This window comes from Schistocerca nitens, chromosome 1, assembly GCF_023898315.1.
Source record: "Schistocerca nitens isolate TAMUIC-IGC-003100 chromosome 1, iqSchNite1.1, whole genome shotgun sequence".
In the NCBI taxonomy this organism is placed as follows: Eukaryota; Metazoa; Arthropoda; class Insecta; order Orthoptera; family Acrididae; genus Schistocerca; species Schistocerca nitens.
Window position 1 is genome coordinate 1,918,969 of NC_064614.1, and position 24,254 is coordinate 1,943,222.

Below are 24,254 nucleotides of genomic sequence, written 5' to 3' on the forward strand. Positions count from 1 at the left end.
ATAGGGCGGTGCCATGCGGGTGCCCATAGCCGTACTGTGGATTTGTTTGTAGGTAATGTCTTCAAAGGAGAAGTAACTGTGGGTGAGGATATAGCTGATCATGAAGACTAGGAAGGAGGTTGTTGGTTTGGAATCTATAGGGCATCTGGAAAGGTAGTGTTTGATAGCAGTATGGCCATGGGCATTAGGAATGTTAGGGTACAGGGAGGTGGCATCAATAGTGATGAGCAGGGCACCGTGTGGTACAGGGAAAAGAACAGTGGAGAGCTGGTCGAGGAAATGGTTGGTATCTTTTATGTAGGAGGATAGGTTCCGGGTAATAGGTTGAAGGTGTTGGTCTACGAGAGCAGAGGTTCTTTCAGTGGGGGCACAGTAACCGGCCACAGTGGGGTATCCTGGGTGGTTGGCTTTATGGACTTTAGGAAGCATGTAACGCAGTTTATGGATTTTATGAAGCATGTAACTCAGTACCATCCGGTACTGGAGCAACCGAATTACATTCTCCATCAGGGTTTCGATTACCTCTCGTCGTGCCCTGAAATGAGAAATGTCCTACCCACTATCCTTCCCACCCCTCCTACCGTGGTATTCCACCGTCCACCTAACCTACACAATATACTGGTCCATCCTTACACAACCCCTGCTCCCAATCCCTTTCCTCATGGCTCGTACCCTTGTAATAGACCTAGATGCGAGACCTGTCCCATACATCCTCCTACCACCACCTACTCCAGTCCGTTCACTAACATCACCTATCCCATCAAAGGCAGGGCTACCTGTGAAACCTGTCATGTGATTTAAAAGCTAAGCTGCAACCACTGTGCTGCATTTTATGAAGGCACGACAACCGACAAGTTGTCTGTCCGCATAAACGGCCACCCACAAACTGTGGCCAAAAAACAAGTGGACCACCCTGTAGCTGAACACGCTGCCAGACATGATACCCCTCATCTCAATGACTGCTTTACAGCCTGTGCCATATGTATCGTTCCCACCAACACCAGCTTTTCTGAGTTGCGCAGGGGGGAACTTTCCCTGCATTGTATTGTTTAATTATCGCACTGAATTAGATAGTGTACTTTATGTAATGTATTAAAACTCTTGTTATTGTTTGGCCAATGTTTGAGTAAAATTTGTCTAATCGCTTTACCCTATTTGGTTGTTGTTGTTGTGGTCTTCAGTCCTGAGACTGGTTTGATGCAGCTCTCCTGGTAAGTTACTGAAATGTTTCACTTCCATATTAAAACTCTTGTTATTGTTTGGTCAATTTTTGAGTGAAGTTTGTCTAATTGCTGTACCCTATTTGGTAAGTTACTGAAATGTTTTACTTCTAATGTTCTTTAAATCTGGGTGTAGTGTAGTACAGTATCTATAATACTGCATATTTTCCCTAGTGAAATTCATCATAAATCGTCATAACAATTTGAGATGAATAGTGATGTCAATATCTATAACACTAGAGAGAATGCTGACCTTTATTTCCCATTATCATAGCTGTCAGTTGTCGAAAAAAGAATTCAGAACATAGCAACAAAATTTTTGTCATCATTTACCCAGTAACATAAAATGTCTGCAGGTAGCAAAGCAACTGATATTTTGTATCTGACAAGTCACAAAGCATCTAACCTATAATCACTTCTTTTGGACAATTTAACCTGTTCCACAAATGAATTTTTGTTGAAAAATTGGTAGGTTGTAAAAAAATTACTTCTTAAGAGTAACAGTTGCTGTACAAATAGTAATGAAAAATAATGTGTTCATAAATGTAAACATTAATCATGTATACATACCCTGTAAACTGACTTGTTCCTTATCATTTTGATAAAGGAATCATTTAGTTGATCTGTGGAATTAACTGTACATGTACTCTTCGTGACTTGCATTCCAAAAGATGTTCTTTTCTTTTGGGATTTTAAGGAGACCAGGTTCATATATGTATGCATGCTATTATTTGATTATCTCATACCATGGATTCATGAAGTAACAAGTTCGTGGAAAAAGCTAGAAGTGCAGTGGCAATAAAACACACAAACACTAGCAGTAAGAATTTTAATACAGAATTGAATCTGAATACTTTGGGATAAATGCTGTCATGCTTCTCCCTTCATCCACTTGTTTTTCACCTTCCATCTGTCTCTCTCTCTCTCTCTCTATCTCTATCTCTCACTCATTATCTTCATCTCTCACCCTCTCCTTCTCTTTATTCCTCCCTCTTTCTTTCCCTCTCTCCATCGCTCCATCTATCTCCTTCTCCCCCTCTCCTTCTACCTGTCCCTTCCTCTCTGTCTCCTTCTTTCCCCTCTCCATCTCCCTTTCCCTCACTCCCCCTCCCTCCAGTGGTGGGGCTGCTAAATGCACTTTGTCAGTTTATCATAGTGAAATTCAGTAGAATACTCTTTGTAATATGTGATTCTCATTAAACAAAAGGTTCCCTGTGCTCACAGTTAGAAAGTTTTGAATATATTCATGAATCTGCACCAGTGAGTAGTGGGCCCAATTAAGTATCTTAGTATCATCCTGTTTTCTTTAGGAGTTTTCACCTGAATTTGGGATTTAGTTTTTGAAGTGCATTGTAATTTAACAATGATGTGAGACTAAAACAGTTACCCAGCTTTCCTTTTTCCTAATATTTACAAGATTATATTTCTTTTCAGAAATGTGATCAAGGCTAATAGAGGTAAAATATATTTCAGGTACAGCATCCCGCCTGTTTACTGTGGCTTTCAATGGCTCATATTCTCCACCATCTGGTTTCTGTTTTGATATTAACTGCAATGATGAACCAATTATTGATGACATTAACAGCCCTGATTATAATGTGGATTCAAGGGTAAGGGATGAATAGTCTTTATAAAAAAAAATCATGTAAGTTCCTTGTAAAGGTACAACAAAAAAGTTTTGGGCTAGCACTGAGATGACATTGATATCAACAAAATTTTGTTTTCATATGATGGTATATGTTGTGTAGCAAGTTAAATAGACATTAACTATATCCACCAATGAATTTCTTTGTATTGATTATAAAGTCACTGGTTCTAACAGAACTTCAAACTCTATAAAATTTTCTAATCAAACAAGGAATTAAATGAAATAGGTTATAAAAGTTTTGAACTACAGTGGGAGCATGAATTTAATTAGAAACCCTCACCATACATTTAAATGACCTAGTTCAACCACATTTGAAAATGCATGATTTCCATTTTAGGTGATTTAAAAACGAAGAAACTAGTTTATTTTTCATACTTTCATTCACTACTGAGTTACTGAATCATGTTTTGGGGAAACTCAACCTACAAGAATAGTACTTTCACAATACATTTATTCATTCATGTCCTTTGTCATTACCAATATATCTCTTTTCTTGAAAAATAATTCCAAGTAGGGCTATAAATACCATGACCAAAAGCAACCTCTACAAAGACTTTCAAGGGCTTACCATTAGTATTCTACACAGAGTACGTGAAAGAACTTGCCCCCCCCCCCCCCCCCCTTCTAACAGCCATGTACCGCAAGTCTCTAGAGGAACAGAAAGTTCCAAATGATTGGAAAAGAGCACAGATAGTTCCAGTTTTCATGAAGGGTCATTGAGCAGATGCGCAAAGCTATAGGCCTATATCTCTGACATCGATCTCTTGTAGAATTTTAGAACATGTTTTTTGCTCACATATCATGACATTTCTGGAAATCCAGAATCTACTCTGTAGGAATCAACATGTATTCCAGAAACTGCAATCAGGTGAGACCCAACTCACTTTATTTGTTCATGAGACCCAGAAAATATTAGATACAGGCTCCCAAGTAGATGCCATTTTCCTTGACTTCTGGGAGGTGTTCAATACAGTTCCGCACTGTCGCCTGATAAACAAAGTAAGAGCCTACGGAAAATCAGACCAGCTGTGTGGCTGGATTGAAGAGTTCCTAGCAAACAGAACACAGCATGTTGTTCTCAATCTAGAGACATCTACAGATGTTAAAGTAACCTCTGGCATGCCACAGGGGAGTGTTATGGGACCATTGCTTTTCACAATATATATAAATGACCTAGTAGATAGTGTCGGAAGTTCCATACGGCTTTTCGCGGATGATGCTGTAGTATACAGAGAAGTTGCAGCATTAGAAAATTGCACAAAATGCAGGAAGATCTGCAGGGGATAGGCACTTGGTGCAGGGAGTGGCAAATGACCCTTAACGTAGACAAATGTAATGTATTGTGAATACATAGAAAGAAGGATCCTTTATTATATGATAGCTGAACAAACACTGGTAGCAGTTACTTCTGTAAAATATCTGGGAGTATGTGTATGGAATGAACTGAAGTGGAATGACGATATAAAATTAATTGTTGGTAAGGCGGGTGCCAGATTGAGATTCACTGGGAGAGTCCTTAGAGAATGCAGTCCATCAACAAGGAGGTGGCTTACAAAACACTCGTTCGACCTATACTTGAGTATTGCTCATAAGTGTGGGATCTGTACCAGGTTGGGTTGACAGAGGAGATAGAGAAGATCCAAAGAAGAGTGGCGTGATAGCGTTATGCCATTAAGGAAAAGGCCATGAGGGAGGAAGTACGGGACCACTAGTCACTCAACAGTTGAATCAAAATTTTTATTTCACTGAACACTTTTTTCTGGCCATAAATCATTAATTCACATTTGACTTTCCCTTATCATATACTTAGCACTCTTGCTACTCTTAACTTGCAATAACTACATCATCATACTCACACTAGCCTTGACACAACTCTAAACATAATCCAACAAACAGAGATACAAATAGCTTATGGGTATTGTGTTGTAGCATTTCCGGATCCAATGATTTACACTATATCTCATGTAATAAGCACTATTTCATGGACCGAAGCACCCATATTTATGTACATACATTTTGTTGATTCTCGCACACATGTGTTTACCATATCACATGTGATCACAGACTGCTCACAAAGATGTTATATGTGATTTGGTTGATAGTCACCACATTAGCCCCCCCCCCCCCCCCCCCAAGTGTGGAGGACAAACACAAATATTAGGGCATACATTTAAAGGAAGCAACCAGGGTAATGTCACACTTGTGGGGATGGTCATCACTCACCCGCAGACCGTCGGTAGATACCTCATGCGAGGCAGGTGTAGCAGGAGGTGGGGACTGACTGAGTGGGGTATCAAACAGTTCTCCTAGTGACCAAGTTGGTTTGAGGCAGCAGACGGATACAGTTTGAGGTGCGTCATTAATGAGCACTTTGAACTTGTTGCTGCGCCACGAGATGGCTCTATGCGGGCCCGAGTACGGAGGGCTGGGTGGCGGTCAGACAGTGTCATTGCCACTACGATGTGAGTGCACGACGCCAAGTCCTTATGCAGGAATACGGGGAGAAGTGAGTGCGGCCGAGGAGGGGCATGCGAATGTTAGTGATAAGCTGCTTAACATGCTCGATGAATGTCGAGTCACAGATCTGATCTCGGGGAGTGAAGGCTCGACTACCTCTGCTGGGAGGGTGAGGGGTTCTCCATATAGTACTTCCTTCAGGGATGTGCCGAGGTCCTCTTTGTATGCAGCGTGAATGCTTGACATTACCCATGGTAGGGTGTCGGCCTGCCCACTTGCCTCCGTGGCACACCAGTGAAGCTTTAAGTGTTCGGTGCCAGCGTTCGACAAGTCCGTTGATCTGGGGATGGTATGCTGTTGTCCTAAATCGTTTCACCCTGCACAGTTCACAAAACTGTCAGAAGAGGGTGGATTTGAACTGGCACCCCTGTCAGTGGTGATAGAAGCTGGGCAGCCGAAGCACGAGATCGACATTAATAAAAGGGCTTGGGCCCCCATGTCGGTTGTGATAGTAGTTAGGAGAATTACCTCTTCCCAGCAGGTAAATCTGTCAATGGCAGACAGCATGTAACGAAAAGGGCCTGATGGGGGTAAGGACCTGACGATATCAATGGGTATATGTTGAAATCTTCATTTTGCCACGTTGAACGTACCCGTGGGGGACTGTGCATGACGTCCTAATGTTGCGCACGACAAGCCACACGTGCTTGCGCCCAACTGTGGCATTGTTTTATCACCCCGGGCCAAACAAAACGTTCAGATACCAGACGTGTGGTGGTGCATATGACAGGGTGTGCCAAGTCATGAATACTATTAAAAATGTCCCAGCAGAGAGGTACAGGAATCACCAGATGTATGCGTCCTATTGAAATGTAGCACCAGATGGGTGGTGAGAACCCAGGAAGTGTCCCTAACTCTAGTTTGAGTCCTGTTTTAGCATCAGAGCGCAATGTGGCGCATTCAGTATCATCTGTTTGCAATTTAGGGAGTTCACTGAGGTCCAGTTGTGAAGATAATATCAACACGAGATAAAAATCATTGACAGCGTTGTCTGCCCTTCTGACATAACATATGTCATTTGTACTGCCCCCACTGCTGTACCACTCATGTCTGTAGTAAGCGAGATGGGAGCATCAGGGATGGGACGAGCGAGCATAACGGCCATCTGTAAGGCAGACTTGAGGTTGTCAAATGTACATTCCATATCTGGAGTCCACGTGACAGCCCGAGATCCTGAACTATTTTTGCCTGCGAGAACATCCGTCAGTGGGACTTCTATGTCGGCATGGGGAATGTGTTCGTGGTGGTAATTTACAGTCCCTAGGAAAATCTTGGTTCACTTGGACACAAGTTCCCCAAACATACTGTAATCATCAGTGGAGACTTTAATCATCCAATAATTAATTGGGAAAATTACAGTTTTTTTAGTAGTGGGCATAAGACATGCTGCGAAGCACTATTAAATGCCTTCTCTGAAAACTATCAAGAACAGATAGTTAAGAACCCCACTCATGATGAGAATATCGTGGATCTGATGACACAAACAGAGCTGACCTCTTTGAGGATGTTCATGTCAAAACTGGTACCAGTGACCATGGCATGGTTATGGCAACAGTGATTACCAAGGGATAGAAGACAACTAAAACAAGCAAGAAGATATATGTGTTCAGTAAACTAGATAAAAAATCGGCAGTGCCATATCTCAATGATGTACTTGTAACTTTCAACATGGGACAGGAGCACTTAGAGGAACTATGACTCAAGTTTAAAAGAATAGTTGACCATGCACTTAGATATGAGCCGCTGAGAACTAAAGTGATCCAAGTCAAAATAATTTAGTTTTTGAGCTATACTACTCAGTTTATTCACAATCCAAGGAAATTTCTTGCGGAGAAGTGATATGATGATAACTCCATTACGTTACTATATTAATAATATACACATACATTAGTGTTGCACATAACTTTAGCGACTTTTGTGATCTATAGTTAATAGCATATTACTGTTATTGCCAAGATAAATTTTGTAAAAAATATTGTAAGCAACTGTGAGCAAGAAGTGTTTGAGTTGCCATATGAAAGTCAGTTCTGGGGCTCTGTGCAGCTGTTGTGGCAAATGGTTACATTGGGGTGAATGTAGTGGCATGGAAATTTGTGAAGTAAATGGGTCTCTTCCATGGTACTGCAGATTATGTTCAAGGGATAGGAAAATAGTAGAACAGAAAGGGAATATTAGAGCCCCTCAGGCTGAACTGGATAGTGCAAGGGAGATACTGATGAGATTAATGAGGGAGGAGGGTGAAGACAGGTGGGAAATGGTAGCAAGGAACAGGGGCCACAGAAAGAGAACAGCATCAGCCAGTTTCATCATTGGCACAAACAATAGATTTGCCTTGCTACCTCAGTCAGCTAAGGAAGAGGCTCAAGTAGATGTAAGTGTAGTCAGCACTCAACAGACTTTTACTAGGAAACCAACTGTTGCAAAAAAATTAGAAAGTAGGAGGAAAGTTCTGTTGTTAGGTAGTAGCCATGGAAGACATGTGGGCCAGTTCTTGCAGGAAAAATTAGGTGACATGTACTAGGTCACAAGTATTTTCAAGCCCAGTGCATGTCTTAGCCAAGTGAAAGAGGATGTAGGATCATTGTGCAAGGGTTTAACAAAGCAGGATCAAGTTGTGGTAGTGGGTGGAGCAGGAAACAGTATTGATAGGGATCAGGGCTACAATATTGAGTGTGACCTGGTAAAAATAGCATCTGTAACGAATCATAGGAATGTTGGCTTGGTTCCTGCTTTCAAGTGGTTTTTACCGGCCCCAATTGAACAGCTCTGTCAGGAGGCTCAATATGTGGATAGATCAGCTGCTTTGGACGGTTACTTTGTCAGGCATAGGTTTGGTTCCTGTTGATGGTATAGGTAAGTGGGACTTCACAAGACATGGCCTGCATCTCAATAGGAAAGGGAAGGGTAAAGTGGCTGGGTTGACAGCAGAATCTTAGTGAAACATAATGTTAGTATGTCACAAGATTCACATAAATGCACAGTTAATATATTGCATCAGAATATCAGGGGATTAAAAAACAAAGTAGATGAGCTTCTTGTTTGTTTAGAAGATTTAGAAACTGAGGGTGGAATAGAAGTACTGTCTGAACATCACATAGTCACAGGTATGGAAATGGTAAATGCAGTTGGAAATAAGCTTTTGGCACATGTAAGTAGAAACACTATGGAGAGGAGGAGGAGTTGTCATAATATGTTAAAATCAGTCGTAGTGTGAAAAATTTGGAAACTAAAATTTGGAACTCCCACTGGAGCCACTTGAAGAGTTCCAAAAGCATTCTTCCTCTCCCACCACAGTGAAGTGCATTTTCAGAAATAGTGATATAAGTAAAATGGCCAGACCATGTGGTCTTGTTGTACTGTGTTGGTTTGTGTGTTTATTTATACTCTAAAATCAAAAAGGCATTATAACAGTGCTAGTAAGTATTAGCATTGTTTTCTTTCTATAATTTGTAATATCCAGATGTTATTAAAGCAGGAATTGTCTTTATAAGGGAAGTTTATGCTCCATATTGAAGTCTACATGAATCAAGCAGTGCTGTCTCACATGAAATACATAAGTCATAAAACTCATCCCTCTCAACAAAGCTGTGTGATCTGCCACTGAGGCATAACAGAAAGACACAATGACACTCTTCCCTTACATCCCTCCAGTGCACCACCATCTGGACCTGGACATATTGACTCTTTGGCAGAGGAAGACGATGTGGATGGTGAAACTTAGTAAATAGACATGCTCGTTTATAAAGCCTCCTGAAAAAGCAGCGTAGCAAGAATTACATTTTACGAAATTTTGACATTTAGAAACAACAATTTATTTATAACCCATAGCTGAGTAAACTGCCAAACTGTTAGACAGACTCAGTAGGTAGCAGTTTAGTAATTGACAACAATAATGCAACTATTTTAACTCAATTTGTGAGAGAAAACTGCAAAATGTGAGCAATAAGTGAATGTCACATTTACTGTATCACATTAAATTTATGTTTTATAAATAAATTGCAATTATGGAGATTAAATAAGAGTGTATTCCTTCTCAGGTACTCAACTTCACCAAAACATTTGTACGAAGAGTGGTAAAGTACCAATTTACCTTTCACTATCAGTAAATTTCTGAGAGTAAAAGTGGTACTCCAACTATTAGGGACTATAAAAAGGAATTTAAGGTACACATAACTAAAATGTCTGTAGTAAACCTAATAATAATACTTCATTTGTGCAGTTCATCAAATGAATCATGAATCATCATAAAGAATGAATTTATCTTAGACAAAACACAAAACCTTTCATTTCTCAGAAATGGGAAAGATTGAATTTACCACTTAGGCTCTCAGCAGCTCATATGTATCCAGTAGAACAGTTCATAATGGGATTAGATTAGATTAGATTTACTTTCATTCCAATTGATCCGTAATGAGAAGGTCCTCCAGGATGTGGAACATGTCAGAAAAACAACAATACATGACAAATATTTACAACTAAAACAAATAAGCTAATGTACCATTCCACAGGTCCCAAGTGGAATGATCGTCATTTTTTAATGAACATTAAGAGTCATTTTACAAATACTAATGCACTGAATTTAAAATAAAAAAGTTTTTTATTTATTTATAAGGTAATACAACTACTGTAATACTTATTTACAATGAACACATTACTGCACTGAAATGGTGCAGAAGTTAGATTATACTAACACACACACACAAATTTTCAATGAACACATTACTGCACTGAAATTGTGCAGAAGTTATGTTGTACTTATATACAAATCAGTTGGTTTTACTAAGAAATTCATCAATGGAGTAGAAGGAGTTGGCCACCAATAAATCCTTTAGGCTTCTCTTAAACTGAATTTCATTGGTTGTTAAGCTTTTTATGGCTGCTGGCAAGTTATTGAAAATGTGTGTTCCTGAATAATGCACACCTTTTTGTACAAGACTAAGTGACTTTAAATCCTTGTGAAGATTATTCTTATTTCTAGTATTGATTCCATGAATTGAGCTGTTGGTTTGAAAAAGTGATATATTTTTAATGACAAATTTCATTAAGGAATAAATATATTGGGAAGCAGTAGTTAGTATCCCTAGTTCCCTAAACAGGCTTCTGCAGGATGTTCTTGAGTTCACACCACATATAACTCTCACTGCACGTTTTTGTGCCCAGAAAACTTTAGATTGGCTTGATGAATTACCCCAAAAAATAATCCCATATGACATTATGGAATGAAAGTAAGCATAGTATGCCAGCTTTTTCATTTTTATATCCCCTATGTCTGACAAAATTCGCATTGCAAACAGAGATTTGTTAAGACGCTTCAGCAGTTCTGTGGTGTGCTCCTCCCAGTTGAATTTATTATCAAGCTGTAATCCCAAGAATTTAACACTGTCCACTTCTTCTATCTTCTTGTCATCGTATGTTAGACATATACTCTTGGGACACCCCTTACAAGTTCTGAACTGTATGTAGTGTGTTTTTTCAAAGTTTAGTGACTCTCCATGTTATACAGTCACTGTAAAGAAACTTCTCACAAAACAGAGAATAATAGGTGTACAACAAAACATAGCACTATAGATAGAGGGATAATGAATGAATGAATCAATCAATCAATCGCTTTATTCGTCCATTAACAATATACATTGTACGGATGTAGTCAATTACAATATAGTTTCTTATATTTAAATTGTTTCAAAAACTTGGATAATAAATAAAAATATTTTATATCAGTATATATAAATAATATTACTTTTCCATATTCAGATATTCTTCAATGTTATAAAGACTATGTGTTATTAAAAATTGTTTAAGATCTACCTTGAATTTATGAAATTCTTTAATTTTCTTTATCGTAGAAGGCAATCCACTAAAAAGTATTTTGGGCTGGTAGTTTACACTTTTTTGGTAGAGTGCTCCTTTGTGGGTGTCTCTGTGGAAATCATCCCTGTTCCTTGTTTCATAGTTATGAACCTGGTTATTTAATGTTGAAAATTCCTGGTGAGTTTTCTGAAAGCATACACATTCATAGATGTATAACCTAGAAAGAGTCATTATTTTAAATTCTTTAAATATTTCCCCGCATGCACTCTGCAGGGAACCCCTTTCATTATTCTAATAGCCTTTTTTGAAGTTTAAAAGCTTGTTTTGCCATACCTGTATTTCCCCAGAAGATCACACCATATCTAAGCAAACTGTTCATTCAGTTTTGCAAAGTGTTTAGAAGAGATACTGAGGGAAATGTACTAGCAGACTCCTGAAGACAGATGTAACCTAAGAACTGGCTTTAAATTGTGGCTCTATGAATATACTACAACCCCCAATGTGTCAGTCACACAGGGATCATGAGGATAAGATTAGAATAATTACTGCACACACAGAGGCATTCAAACAATCATTCTTCCCACTCTCCATACATGAATTAAATGGGCAGAAACCTCAAAACCTCAATAACTGGCACACTGGGGCGACCCTCTGCCACGCACCTCACTGTGGTTTGCAGAGTCTAGATGTAGATGTAGATATCAACTTTCCTAACACACACATTTCTCTACTAGCTATTCATGTGAAATCCATGTCTGGTGAAACATGCTCTATCAAGTGAGCTGACATCTATTAATTTGACAATACTGAAATCTTACACGTGTTTTTTAGTTTTTCATTTATTCTATGAATTTCATTGCTCACAGGTAAGCATTCAAGCAGGTCATGTCTATGGCTGAAGTTTATGAGTATGATATTTGTTTTAGTTAGAAGTAACAGAAGTCTCAAGAGCTGTTTAAACATGACCATGACCCTATTTTTTTAAATGTCATTTGCTCCAGCACAAACCATTATGCTTTCCTGTTCTGTGTAGTCATTTTTCAAGATATTTCTTGCCACTTCTTTGAAATCAGCACCTGGCTTAATCATACCTGCTGTGGACTGTCAATGAATTGCTAATGTTTCTAAGTCCTCTCATGTGGTTGTCTCCATATGGGGGAAAGCGATCCAGAATTATGTGCTAGAAAGTTAATTGTTTCTCACAGGTCAGGTACATCAATTAAAATTATATAAACGGAAGTTTACATCACACTAAGTTTTCTAGAGTATGATATCCATAATGAATTTGATATGGAATAATTATAAATAAAAACAAAGATTCTGTAACTTACCAAATGAGAAAGCATTGGTTGTTGATAGACACATTAAAAAACACATAAACACACACACAAATTTCAAGCTTTCACAACACAAGGTTGTTTCATCAGGAAAGAGGGAAGGAGAGAGAAAGACAAAAGGATGTGGGTTTTGAGGGAGAGGGTAAGGAGTCATTCCAATCCTGGGAGCGGAAAGACTTACCTTAGGGGGAAAAAAGGACAGGTATACACTCGCACACACACACACACACACACACACACACACACACACACACACACACACACACACACACACATAATGTTGTTTCCTTCTGTCGGGCGACATTAAGAATGTGGCGCTGATGAGGTCGACACCAGAATCGATCTGAGTATCGTCTTATCGTTTTTGAACTAAGCTAAGCATTATCTTTGAGCAGTTCCGCCATGTCAGTTCTTTGTGAGCCTTTGATGTGTTTAGGTGAATAAACGAACTACTGTTAAATTGCTGTTGTTTGGTGTAACCAACCCAAAAATCCACCTCCCTGGTGACCCCGAGTTGTAACATCTTCCGTTTTTGCCGTTTTACTGTGTCCGTGACCTCCACGTTGGTTATTTTCAGGTGTATTACATCGACACAGCATTCGAACAATGACTTTGGACCAGTGCCTACGCCAGATTTTGTGATTGACACTCATCGTGTTGCGGGCGATGTACACCCGCCAGGACTGCAACACGGTTCCTCTCACTCGATGATTCCGCCGATTTCGCTTTCGAGCCTGCAACAATAAGTGAGGTTAGGAGTGCACGTGACTCTGGCTAGCAAACGCCTTTATTCCAGCCACATGTGCCCGCCCTCATCAACTCTGCAGTTACCTCTTACAGATCTCCGTGCAGTGCAGGACCGATGCAGATTTCTGCAAATGCTTCATCGGACAACATACTACTGCCAGGACAACTATTTGCCATGCTGCAATCCGTGCAGTACCACGCGGATACCTGCCACGTGGCCGGAACTGCTTCGTTCACAGGTCTACATCCTCAGCATCCGACCACACCCACGCCTGCTTCGGTCCAACATCAGCACGTGCCTTCCTACTTCGATACCTCGGCCAGCAACAGAAACGATAACTTATTATCTGTGCCTGACCTCCACCTCCATCCCACTGCCACACCTTGGTGTTTTGTGCCATGACATTCACCTTATCCGCACAACGTTTTGAGTGGAGTGACTACGAACAGTGAACATTCGCACATTCCGTCCTACGTTTGACATCATTTTCCACACTGTTTGCCTGGACAGCCCATACCTCCGCAGCCTCCCTGTGACTCAGGAGGCCCTGGCTCTGATCAAATGTCGAGCTTTCTGCAAACTAAAACTTCGAACTTTCTCTCACCTGTCGCCCACGCGCCGGCTCCAGTCGAGCTTCTGCTACCATTCTTGGCACATCTCGGTGCCTCATCCGCGTCGGTCTTTCACGACACGTCAATCGGAACACACCTGCAATGTGTTGAGCTTCCGAAACCGCAATCCACACATTATGTTGCCTCACCCGCGTCGTGACGGATCGCGCTCAACCACAACGTGTCACCTTCGTGCTACCACCCGAACAGCCGTCGTTGCCACATCCCCTGGAGGCACACTATCCTGGAATACTACAGCAACAACAGCTCGATTCAGGCAGTGCCCCGACGAACTCAACTCAACCTGTTCTACCGAACATTCTACAACACTTACCGATGCTGCCGCCGTTTAATCCAGACAGAGCAACAACCTGGTTCAAAATTGTGGACAAACTGTTTGACCATTACAAACTCGATGAGTCAACCAGGTTTTTGTGCCTCATTGCCCACCTTCACGACCAGGAGGACTTGATTGCTGACCTGGTCGACGTCCCAGACTCATCTACCCGTTACACTCTAGCCAAAGAGACAGTTCTACGTCAGCTTGCACGCTCAACTGAGGCAGTAATACGGCAAGTGCTCCATGTAGAGCAACTAGGCAATGACAAACCTTCCCAGCTCTGGAGATGGCTACGTGCCCTGGTCAGCGCAGATCCATTCTCTGACACTGCTCTCCTTGCCATCTGTTCAGATAAAGTATCTCCTCATATCCGCTTTGCTCTGGCTCAAAGGTCTCCTGAACGTATCGAGCAAAGAATGACAATTGCTGACAAGCTACACGATGCATCACTGCTGTATTCCGCCAGCCACTGGCTACCTGACAAGTCTCAGCTTCAGGATCATCGCCCTGCGGCCGGACGGGGCCAGGGCCGTACTGTGCCGACCGTTCCGCTCGCTCCGGGAAGCAGTAAACAAGCTACTGGGATGTCACCAGCTCCACCCATGGTCATGCCCTCTCCTGCAACCGAACCTGCCGCAGCCACTGAACCTCGGCCATCACCTCTGGCAACAAACTTTCCTCAGGAAATGCAACCGCACTACCCGTATTGTTACTTCCACACACGGTTTGGTCAGGTGGCACAGAATTGCAGACCACCCTGCCACTTCCCAAACGTGAATTTCAGGTAGGTCTGGGTGCCACCTCCTGCACACAACATGACAAGCAACCCCCAGTGCTCCATTCTGTCTGGGAACGACCGGATAATTGCGGACGACTTTACATTAACGACATTTTGTCGGGATACCTTTCCCTAGTGGACACAGGCGCTGATGTTTTGCTGCTGCCTTCGTCCTTAGTGTCGTCAAACATCCACCCTCATCATACTTCACTGCAAGCTGTGAATTCAACTAAACTACAACAAACTGCAAACTCGATTGGACTTTTTTAGTGTGCGAAATTGACAAACCTATACTAGGCATTGACTTCTTGCGGCACCAGAAACTGTCACCGGACCTAGTGCGAAACACCGTGTTTCATCATCCATCCAAGACTCACTTCCCCTGTGCTCCATCAAGCAATCCCCCACTCCCCCCCACCTACGCAAGGAAAACCTTCAGCTCTCCCTCTGGCTAGACGAAACACAGCTCCGATGCAGCAAAGGAATTACAGACACTACAGCAAGGACAGAGCAAGGTCAGTAAGTGCGCCGAATCTGCTTGCAATCGCAGCAATCGAACCCCCGTGTGTTTACCTCCTGCTACCCCTCACAACTGTGCTATCAAGACTGCCATAACGTGTACTGACAGTTCCGCAGGGCCACACCCTCCTAACACGGCAGTGACTGACACTCGGCCGAACACAGGTGCGCGTGCGCAACGAGCGTCACGTGTTCCTGAACTGACAGCTCCTACCCCTCCCATCGCCAACAGCACCTCAAACTATGCAACTTCAGCTCCTGCGTACTGCCGTGTGAACGTCACTGACAACACAAACACTGCACTCACGCCCAGTGCTTCGCCCGCGACCGTGCTGCCACAGGCCGCGCCCTCGGACAATGGACTCACTAACGGCTCACAAGCTCTATCGAGCTCACCTGACGACGGTGCCACTGCTTCGGGCCGGCGGCCATTTTGGCACGTTGACTCCTGGGATACTTTGCCACCTCAGCTCCCGTCAGATCCGTCGAGTGGTCCCGAACACCACGACCACACTCCGCCCCGCCACACATTGTAAACAAACTGCCTCCCGCGCTTCCGGCAACATTTCTGTTGTCACCAACGGCACGGTTCACAACCTTTGCCTCACTCCAGGCCCCCCGATCTCCAGTAATCCACATCGAATTTGTTGTTCTGAGTGCCTCTCTGACCTTAAACACCAGATTTCTGAACTACTAAGCTCCAGCGTCATTGAACCCTCTGCCAGTAGTTGGTCTACACCCATACATATGACACCCAAGAAAGACGGGTCCTGGTGCATGTGCGGGGACTACCATCGACTAAACGCACAAACAATTATGGACACCTACCCCATACCCAACAGTGCTGACTTTACCAGTTCCCTCGCAGGTGTGACCACGTTCTCTGTCATTGATTGCAAACGGGCCTACCGCCAGATCCCCACGGCTCCTGAAGACATCGAGAAGACGGCAATCACCACCCCAAGAGGGTTATTTCAGTTTCGATTCGTGCCCTTTGGTCTGAAAAACGCAACCCAGACCTGGCAATGCTTCGTCAACAAAGTGCTATTCGACCTAAAATTCTGCTTTGCATATCGCGATGACTTTCTTGTGTTCAGCTCCTCCGCAAGGACAACATTCGACATGTGCAAACTGTTAGGAACACTCTCACAGCAGCAGGCATCGAGACCAACCAGGACAAATTGCAGCTACATCAACCTGCTGTCACTTTTCTTGGTTTACAGATCTCTGCCGACGGCATTTCACCGCCCCCTGAGAAAGTACAAACAATACTAAACCTACCCAGACCTGCGTCATTTAAAGAGCTCTGGCGCTTTCTGGGGACGGTTAATTATTATCACCGACATCTACTTCGGTTGCAGAGATTCAGGCTCCACTGACAGACGCCTTGGCAAGCACCAACACTTCTGGATCTCGGCCCATTCCGTGGACCCCTGCTATGACTGACTCTTTCACAGCCTCAAAAATCTTCTTTTTGAGGCCTGCACCATCGCACATCCTCATCCCAATGCGCAGCTTTTCATTACCACAGACGTGAGCGATACTGCCATCAGCGCTGTCCTTAGCCAGACAATTGACGGCCAGACTTCGCCACCGCAATTCTTCTCGCGCAAGCTCACCAATACTTGACGGAAATATAACGCGTTTGACAGGGAGTTGCTTGCGGTCTACTAAGCGATCAAGCATTTTAAGACTCGTTGGTCACCCCCCCTCTTGGCCTCTCAAGAGTACTCCGTACTGTGGGGGGGGGGGGGGGGGCTATGTGGTGCCGATGAGGACAACACAGCATCGATATACATTTGTCTGTAGACTCTGAGCATCGTCTTTGGATGATAAGCTAAGATTATCTTTGCTCTCTTCCGACATGACCAGTTCCTTGTAAGTCTTGCTTGTGTTAAGAGGTGAATAAACGAACTACTGCAAAATGGGAGTGTTGTTTGGTGTAACCGACCAGAACTTCCTCCTCAAACTTACCCCCTGTTCAAGGCCTTCAGAGTGAGTGATAGTCTTTATACATTCCAGAGGACAGCTGAATTTTTATTTCCAGTCTAAGGAAACAAGAAAAGAATAGTCTATATCTTATTGTAATAGAAAATTATCCATCTGACCCTAGAAGATTTAATTCAACAATATTATGGGACAATGTAAGCCTAATCTACTTTGTCGTGGAATGATTCATTACATAATCTACAGAAAACTTATAATAAAATTTAAAAATAAATAAATTACTACAAAAGTTAAATACACACAAACACATTTCCAGTATTACGAATAAATAAATAAAAATAAAAAAAAAAAAACTACAGTACAATCTGTCCTAATCTACTAAGAGGAATTCCAGTAGAGAATGAAGGGACATCATTCAGCCTGGTTTTTTAAACTCTGTGCTTGTGTTTGCATAAAAGATGGTTATCAGGTTTTACCTTCTGGCAAAATCACGTTTTTATACCTTTCTGTACAATGGTTTAAGAAACGTTATCCAAGAGCAATCACTTTTTCTGTTTTGTGTTCACTGAAATAATGTCACAGTTCCTTTTTAAATAGTTCATAGCATCAACCAAAAAAACATGAAGGAGTATATGTACATGGATGACAAACTTAAAATGCCAAGACACTTCAACAATGGTTTGAACCTTGGGAAGTGACACTGCATACTGTTCTGAATGTCCTTTCTACATACCTCTCCAAAAAAAACCTTCAAAACACTGGTAGCAAACATATTGGTCTGCAGTTGTCTACATTACCTCTTTTTACAGAATTGTTTTATGTTAACAACGAACAGTGCGGCACACACATATGGTACACCGATCTTCAAAAATGTACTTGATATTTCATAATCCCAATGCGATTATTTAACTTTCACTGACTCAGTTTCCTCCATACACCTCTCCTCTTGAAGTAATGACATAAATGTCTTTCAACATCAGGCGTTAAGTATACTGAATACTTGTTTGTACGAACAACATTTTGATTTACCTTACCGACTATTGACAGGAAATGGTTATTAAATATTTTCAACAGTTCTCATTACACATAAAACTGAGACTCTTTATGTTGTGACTTGGCAAGACAGCCAAGTCACTATGAGAGGAAGCCGAAAGGCACGCGCTTAAGCTCACGCAGGCTGGCGTGAGGTCTGGAACAGTTACGGGAATTTATAGTAGCAAATAAAGTACGTAGTTGATATAATACTTAACTTTAATCCACCATTGGTGTACATCTCTCTTGACGGAACATGTTATAATCTCAATATCAAATGCTATGGCGCCTTGCTAGGTCATAGCAAATGACGTAGCTGAAGGCTATGCTAACTATCGTCTCGGCAAATGAGAGCGTAATTGTCAGTGATCCCCTTCTGGCAAAGTCATCTGTACAACTGGGACGAGTGCCAGGACGTCTCTCTAGACCTGCCGTGTGGTGGCGCTCGGTCTGCTATCACTGACAGTGGCGACACGCGGGTCCGACGTATACTAATGGACCGCAGCCGATTTAAAGGCTACCACCTAGCAAGTGTGGTGTCTGGCGGTGACACCACATTCCTCCCCCGCAAATCGGCGTACGGTTGTGTTATAAGGCTTCCGCCCGCCATTGGGAGGACCCCATGTAGACGTATGCGACGAGGTGGGGAGCCTAACAACAGGCGAGGCTGTGCCACCCGCACCCTGCCATTCGGTCCGAGGGGAGCTAGGAAACGCCTGAAAACCTAGTCCAGGGTGCACGCCAACATGTGGTGTATGTGCCCGTAAAGAGACAGGAGGGGCCGAAGGGTCGACCTCCATCGCGTCGGGGTACCCGACGGGCGAAGACCCCATCTCGTCCGGAGCGGGCAAGAGTTCCATGTCGGAGGACAGCTGGTCACGGGAAGCGATTGGCGGCGCGTGAGCCAGGGAGGCGCTTGGCGGCTGCAGTGAAGCGTCCACTGCAGGCGTCGCCGGCGGGAGAACAGGCGGCGGTGGCGTCGCGTCGCCATGGGGCAAAATGGAAGGCAGCGTCGGTAACACCTGGGGATGAGGCGAGCCAGTAGGTGGGTCCCCAGGGCGCTGACCAGACGGCACCATCGCTGAAAGCAGACAGGGAGCGGCAGAACTCGTGCGACGACAGAGGCACAGCTGATTAGATGCCGACGCACCTCAACAGCGGCCCCCAAAACCAGATACATAGTGCGGCCGAGGCAGCGAAGAATGCGCCCTGCGAGCCAACGCCGTGAACCTTGATAGTTGCGATAGAATACAACGGCGCCAGGAGTAAAAGCAGGTGGCTGCCGCAGCACAGGATCCTGAGGCGGCGGATGTAGCAAAGACATCAAGGTTCGACGAGGGCGACCGTGGAGCAACTCAGCCGGTGAGCGACAATCTCGGGGCTGAGAGCGATACGAGGACAAGAAGAGCAATAACGCGTCCTCCCGAGAATGCAACTCTTTCAACTTCAACATCTGTGACTTGAAAGTCCGGACCAATCGTTCAGCAGCACCGTTTGAGTGAGACGAAAACGGCGCGGATGTCAGATGTTGAATACCATTAGCCTTGCAGAATGACTGAAATTCTGCGGACATGAATTGTGGGCCATTGTCAGAAACAATAGTCTGTGGAAGACCTTCAATACAAAAGATAGCGGATAACGCTTGGATGGTGGCAGGAGACGTCGTGGAAGACATTCGGACAACAAAAGGGAAATTACTGAATGAATCTACCACAACCAACCATCGAGCATTCCAGAATGGACCAGCAAAATCGATGTGTAATTGTTGCCAAGGGGAAGTGGCTTTTGGCCATGCAAAAAATTTCCGTGGCGGTGCGGATTGTTGTTCGGCACACGCCATGCAAGAAGAGCACATATTCGTAATCGCAGCATCGATTCCGAACCAAGTACAGTGCTGACAAGCAAGTTGTTTCGTTCTGACTATACCCCAATGTCCTTGGTGGAGAAGCCGTAAGACAGAGGACTGTAACGAACGTGGGACCACGACCCTGGACTGATCATTATCAGAACGCAACAGCAAAACACCATGTCGTACATAAAGTCTCTCATTGTGAGCAAAAAATCGGCGAACCAACGGATCCTCGATCCGTGACTTTGACAAGGGCCATTGTGTAGCAACAAAACGCAAAACGGTAGCAAGGACAGGGTCAGCAGCTGTGGCTGCAGCTACACGACGAAAATCAATCGGAAACGATTCGACCACGTCATCGGTTTCCGCATCAATGAACATGCAAGCAAGTTCGGAAGAATCAAAGGCTCTATCCTCAGCAACAGGCAAACGGGACAACGCATCGGCGTTTCCGTGCTTAGCAGTGGACCGATACAAGATATCGTAGCGGTACTGCGAGAGGAAAATAGACCAGCGAATGAATTTCTGCGCTGTACGTGAAGGTACAGGCTTTGTCGGATGAAAAAGCGTTGTCAAAGGTTTGTGGTCTGTGATGATGGTAAAGTGACGACCATACAAGAAATCATGAAACTTTGTAACACCAAATACGAGAGCCAAAGCTTCTTTCTCGATCTGTGAATAATTTCTTTGCGCAGACGAGAGCAATTTGGATGCAAAGGCTATAGGGTGATTGTGCGATCCATCTTTGTGCGCAAGCACAGCACCGATCCCGAAATCCGATGCATCTACCATCAACAAAAGAGGTTTCTGGGGATCGAATGGCGTAAGGCAAGTATTGGAAAGCAACGCCGATTTCAACTGGCGAAAGGCGCGTTCGCATTCCGTCGTCCAGACGAACGGAACACCTTTACGGCGTAAGCGATGAAGCAGAGCTGAAATGGAAGAGGCATGGCGCACATATCGGTTGTAATAATTAATTTTTCCCAGCACACTCTGTAGCTGCTTCAAATTCTGCGGCGAAGGCAATTCCTGTATGGCACGGAGGTGCTCGGGACTGGGATGGATGCCTTGGGCATTGATGACATGTCCCAGATAGGATAAGTCACGAGCAAAAAACACACATTTGTCCTTTCGCAAGCGAAGACCATTTTGTCGCAAGACCTGATATAATGTTCGGAGATTGGCTAAGTGTTCTTCTTCTGTCTTTCCAGAGATCACAATATCGTCCAGATAGTTTGCTGCAGTAGGGACCGATGCACAAACGGTTTGCAGATATTGCTGAAACAACGCAGGGGCGGATGCACACCTGAATGGCAGTCTTTTGAATCGGTACAAACCGAGATGCGTGTTAACCACCAAAACGCGCTGGGATTCTTCGTCCACTGGTATTTGCAAGTATGCATCTGCTAGGTCCAACTTCGAATAATATTTACCCGGGCACAGTTTGCCAAAAAGATCTTCCGGGCGGGGTAAAGGAAAAGTTGCAATCACTAGTTGTGGATTCACTGTTGCCTTGAAGTCCACACAAAGTCTCAGTTTTCTGGAAGATTTTGGCAAAATTACTAAGGGTGATGCCCAGAGAGAAGCCTGCACACGTTCAATCACACCTTGCGATTCCAATTCGTGTAATGTTCTTGCGACTTCAACACGCAATGCGTGGGGAACATTGCGCACTCTGAAAAATTTCGGTTGCGCGTTTACTTTCAGTTCCGAATGTGCTTTATAGTTCTTAGCGCAACCAAGGCCCGGTGCAAAAATGTCTGCAAATTCTTCACATAGACGAGAAACACTGTCTGAAGGCACAGTCTCGTTCACTGATAGGACCTGATTGACTATAGACAAGTTAAACAACTGAAATAAATCTAAACCAAACAAGTTCACTGCAGAAGAAGAACGAAGTACGTAAAATGACACCAGTTTTGTTTGTCCCTTGTATGTTGCAAGAAGGCTGCACTGTCCTAACACAGGGATATGCTGTCCTGAATAACTAGTTATCTTAACAGTTGCGGCACGCAACGGAGTTGTGCCCAGTTGTTCGTACGTGTCTTTATTGATCAATGAAACTGCAGCTCCGGTATCGAGCTGGAATTGAATCACGTGGCCATGAATGTCCAAGTCAACAAAAAGTTTATTGTCCTGCTGACGACAAGAGCTACGGTCTCTTGCAACGTGAACTGACACTGGTACAGAATCACTTGCAACTTGACGGGATTTCCGTCGACGTTGACGCACACTATTCGTGGGACGAACACAGTCACTGTTAGAGAGAGTGGCACTGGGCGGAGTGGAATTAGCTACATGAATTTCCATGGGTGAAGGTTCACGAGCCTGAATATTCTTGGTTCGATTCCGATTCCGGCACGAAGCAAAGGGCCTGGAATGGTTGTTAGTGTCCGATCTGAGCTTTTTCTGGCAAACACTCTGAACATGTCCTTTTTTATTACAGAAAAAGCAAATAGCTTGGCGTGACGGGCAATTGTCACGTGAATGTCTAGTAGCACACCGCGGGCATGATTTTAGCACTGCATTTGCGTGCTTGCGCGGCACACTTAGCGGAGAGCTAGGTGGCAGCTGCGCGGATGGGCATGAGGGCTGTTTACTGTTCTGTGCAGCGCGCCTGGCGGGCCAGTTAACGTGACACACGGCTGGCGAAGTTGCAAAAGATTCCTGAGCAAAGTCAAGTGTGTCTTGCCTATCCAATATGTCTATCACTTGTTGAAGGGAGGGATTGACTAGTTTCAAAATCTGTTCTCTTACACGAACATCAGAAACGTTCTGTGCAGTTGCATCACGCAGCATAGTATCTGAATAAGGGAGTCCACATTCACACTCAAAAGCACAATCCCTAGTAAGGCCTTGCAATGTTGCAACCCACTCCCAATTAGTCTGACCGGCCGTATGTTTTGTACGAAAGAACGTATACCTTTTTGCAACTACATTGACGGATTCTTTGAAATATGCATCTAATGCAGACAAAATTTCGTCGTAGGACAGAGTTGCTACGTCGCGTCGGGGAAACAATTTTACTATCACACGGTACGTGTGCACCCCGACGGATGCTAACAAAAAAGGCTGCCGCTCGTTACCTTGAATTCTGAAGGCGGCGAGATGGAATCCAAATTGACGTGACCACTCCGTCCAGCTTTCCAGTGCTGCATCAAAATGACGAAAAGGTGGTACAACTGCGTGTTGTGGCTGCGGTAGCGGTGAAGCGGAGGCTGCCGCATCGTTTTGCATTGCACGTTGACCCTGGACGAGCTGTCCAAGGGCATCCAATAAGGCCTGCGTCTGCTGATTCTGCAAGCGATAAAATTCGGACAGTACATCTGGAGATTGTGGCGAAGCCATGACACAAGTAAATTAGTGCAATATAAAGGAGACCGTTTGTATACTTGTAACCTCCCCCTCAGTTATCGACCTTAATGACAATGAAAAATGAAACCGCGTGTGCCTAATGGGAATTTTGGAAAAGCAATCGTCACCGAAGATAATCTGTCGGTGAAGAGGGAGGAAAGGGTTACATCTAAATGAAAGGAAAAATGCAAATGAAACTGGTGGAAATTAATTTTGAAAAGGGGTAAAGTTAATAAAGAAAGTAAATGTGCAGCCGTTACGTCAACAATTAACTAGCGGTAATTAGATATTTGAGATTTGGGGGAAATCACGGTCGCCAGTCCCAAGGACAATTACTTTAGTAACTGAAAAAGAAAGGTTATTACACATATAATTAGCACTAGAAGCGTGGCAACTGAAGGTTGACACGTGTAGTGTGAAAACTGAAAGTTTGTCAGAAGTAATAATCGAAATCCAGCAGAATACGGTTAGTCTTGGACTACCTCAACAATCATTTCAAAAGCAACTTGACTCTACGCAATTTAGAAACAAGAGATTTAACTT

The 24,254-nt window shown here is 43.5% G+C and overlaps 1 protein-coding gene across 2 annotated transcripts in view; it reads left to right on the top strand.

The window, feature by feature from the left end:
- LOC126240361 (lysosomal alpha-mannosidase-like) overlaps positions 1–24,254 on the top strand; it is a 253,628-nt gene that overhangs the window by 98,158 nt on the left and 131,216 nt on the right. For both annotated transcript variants that reach the window (XR_007545366.1, XM_049947919.1), the window contains exon 6: positions 2,694–2,830. Coding sequence is in view for 1 of the 2 variants with exons in the window: in XM_049947919.1 (XP_049803876.1) it covers positions 2,694–2,830 (137 nt within the window). In the remaining variant the exon portion in view is untranslated. The remainder of the gene's footprint in view (positions 1–2,693; positions 2,831–24,254) is intronic.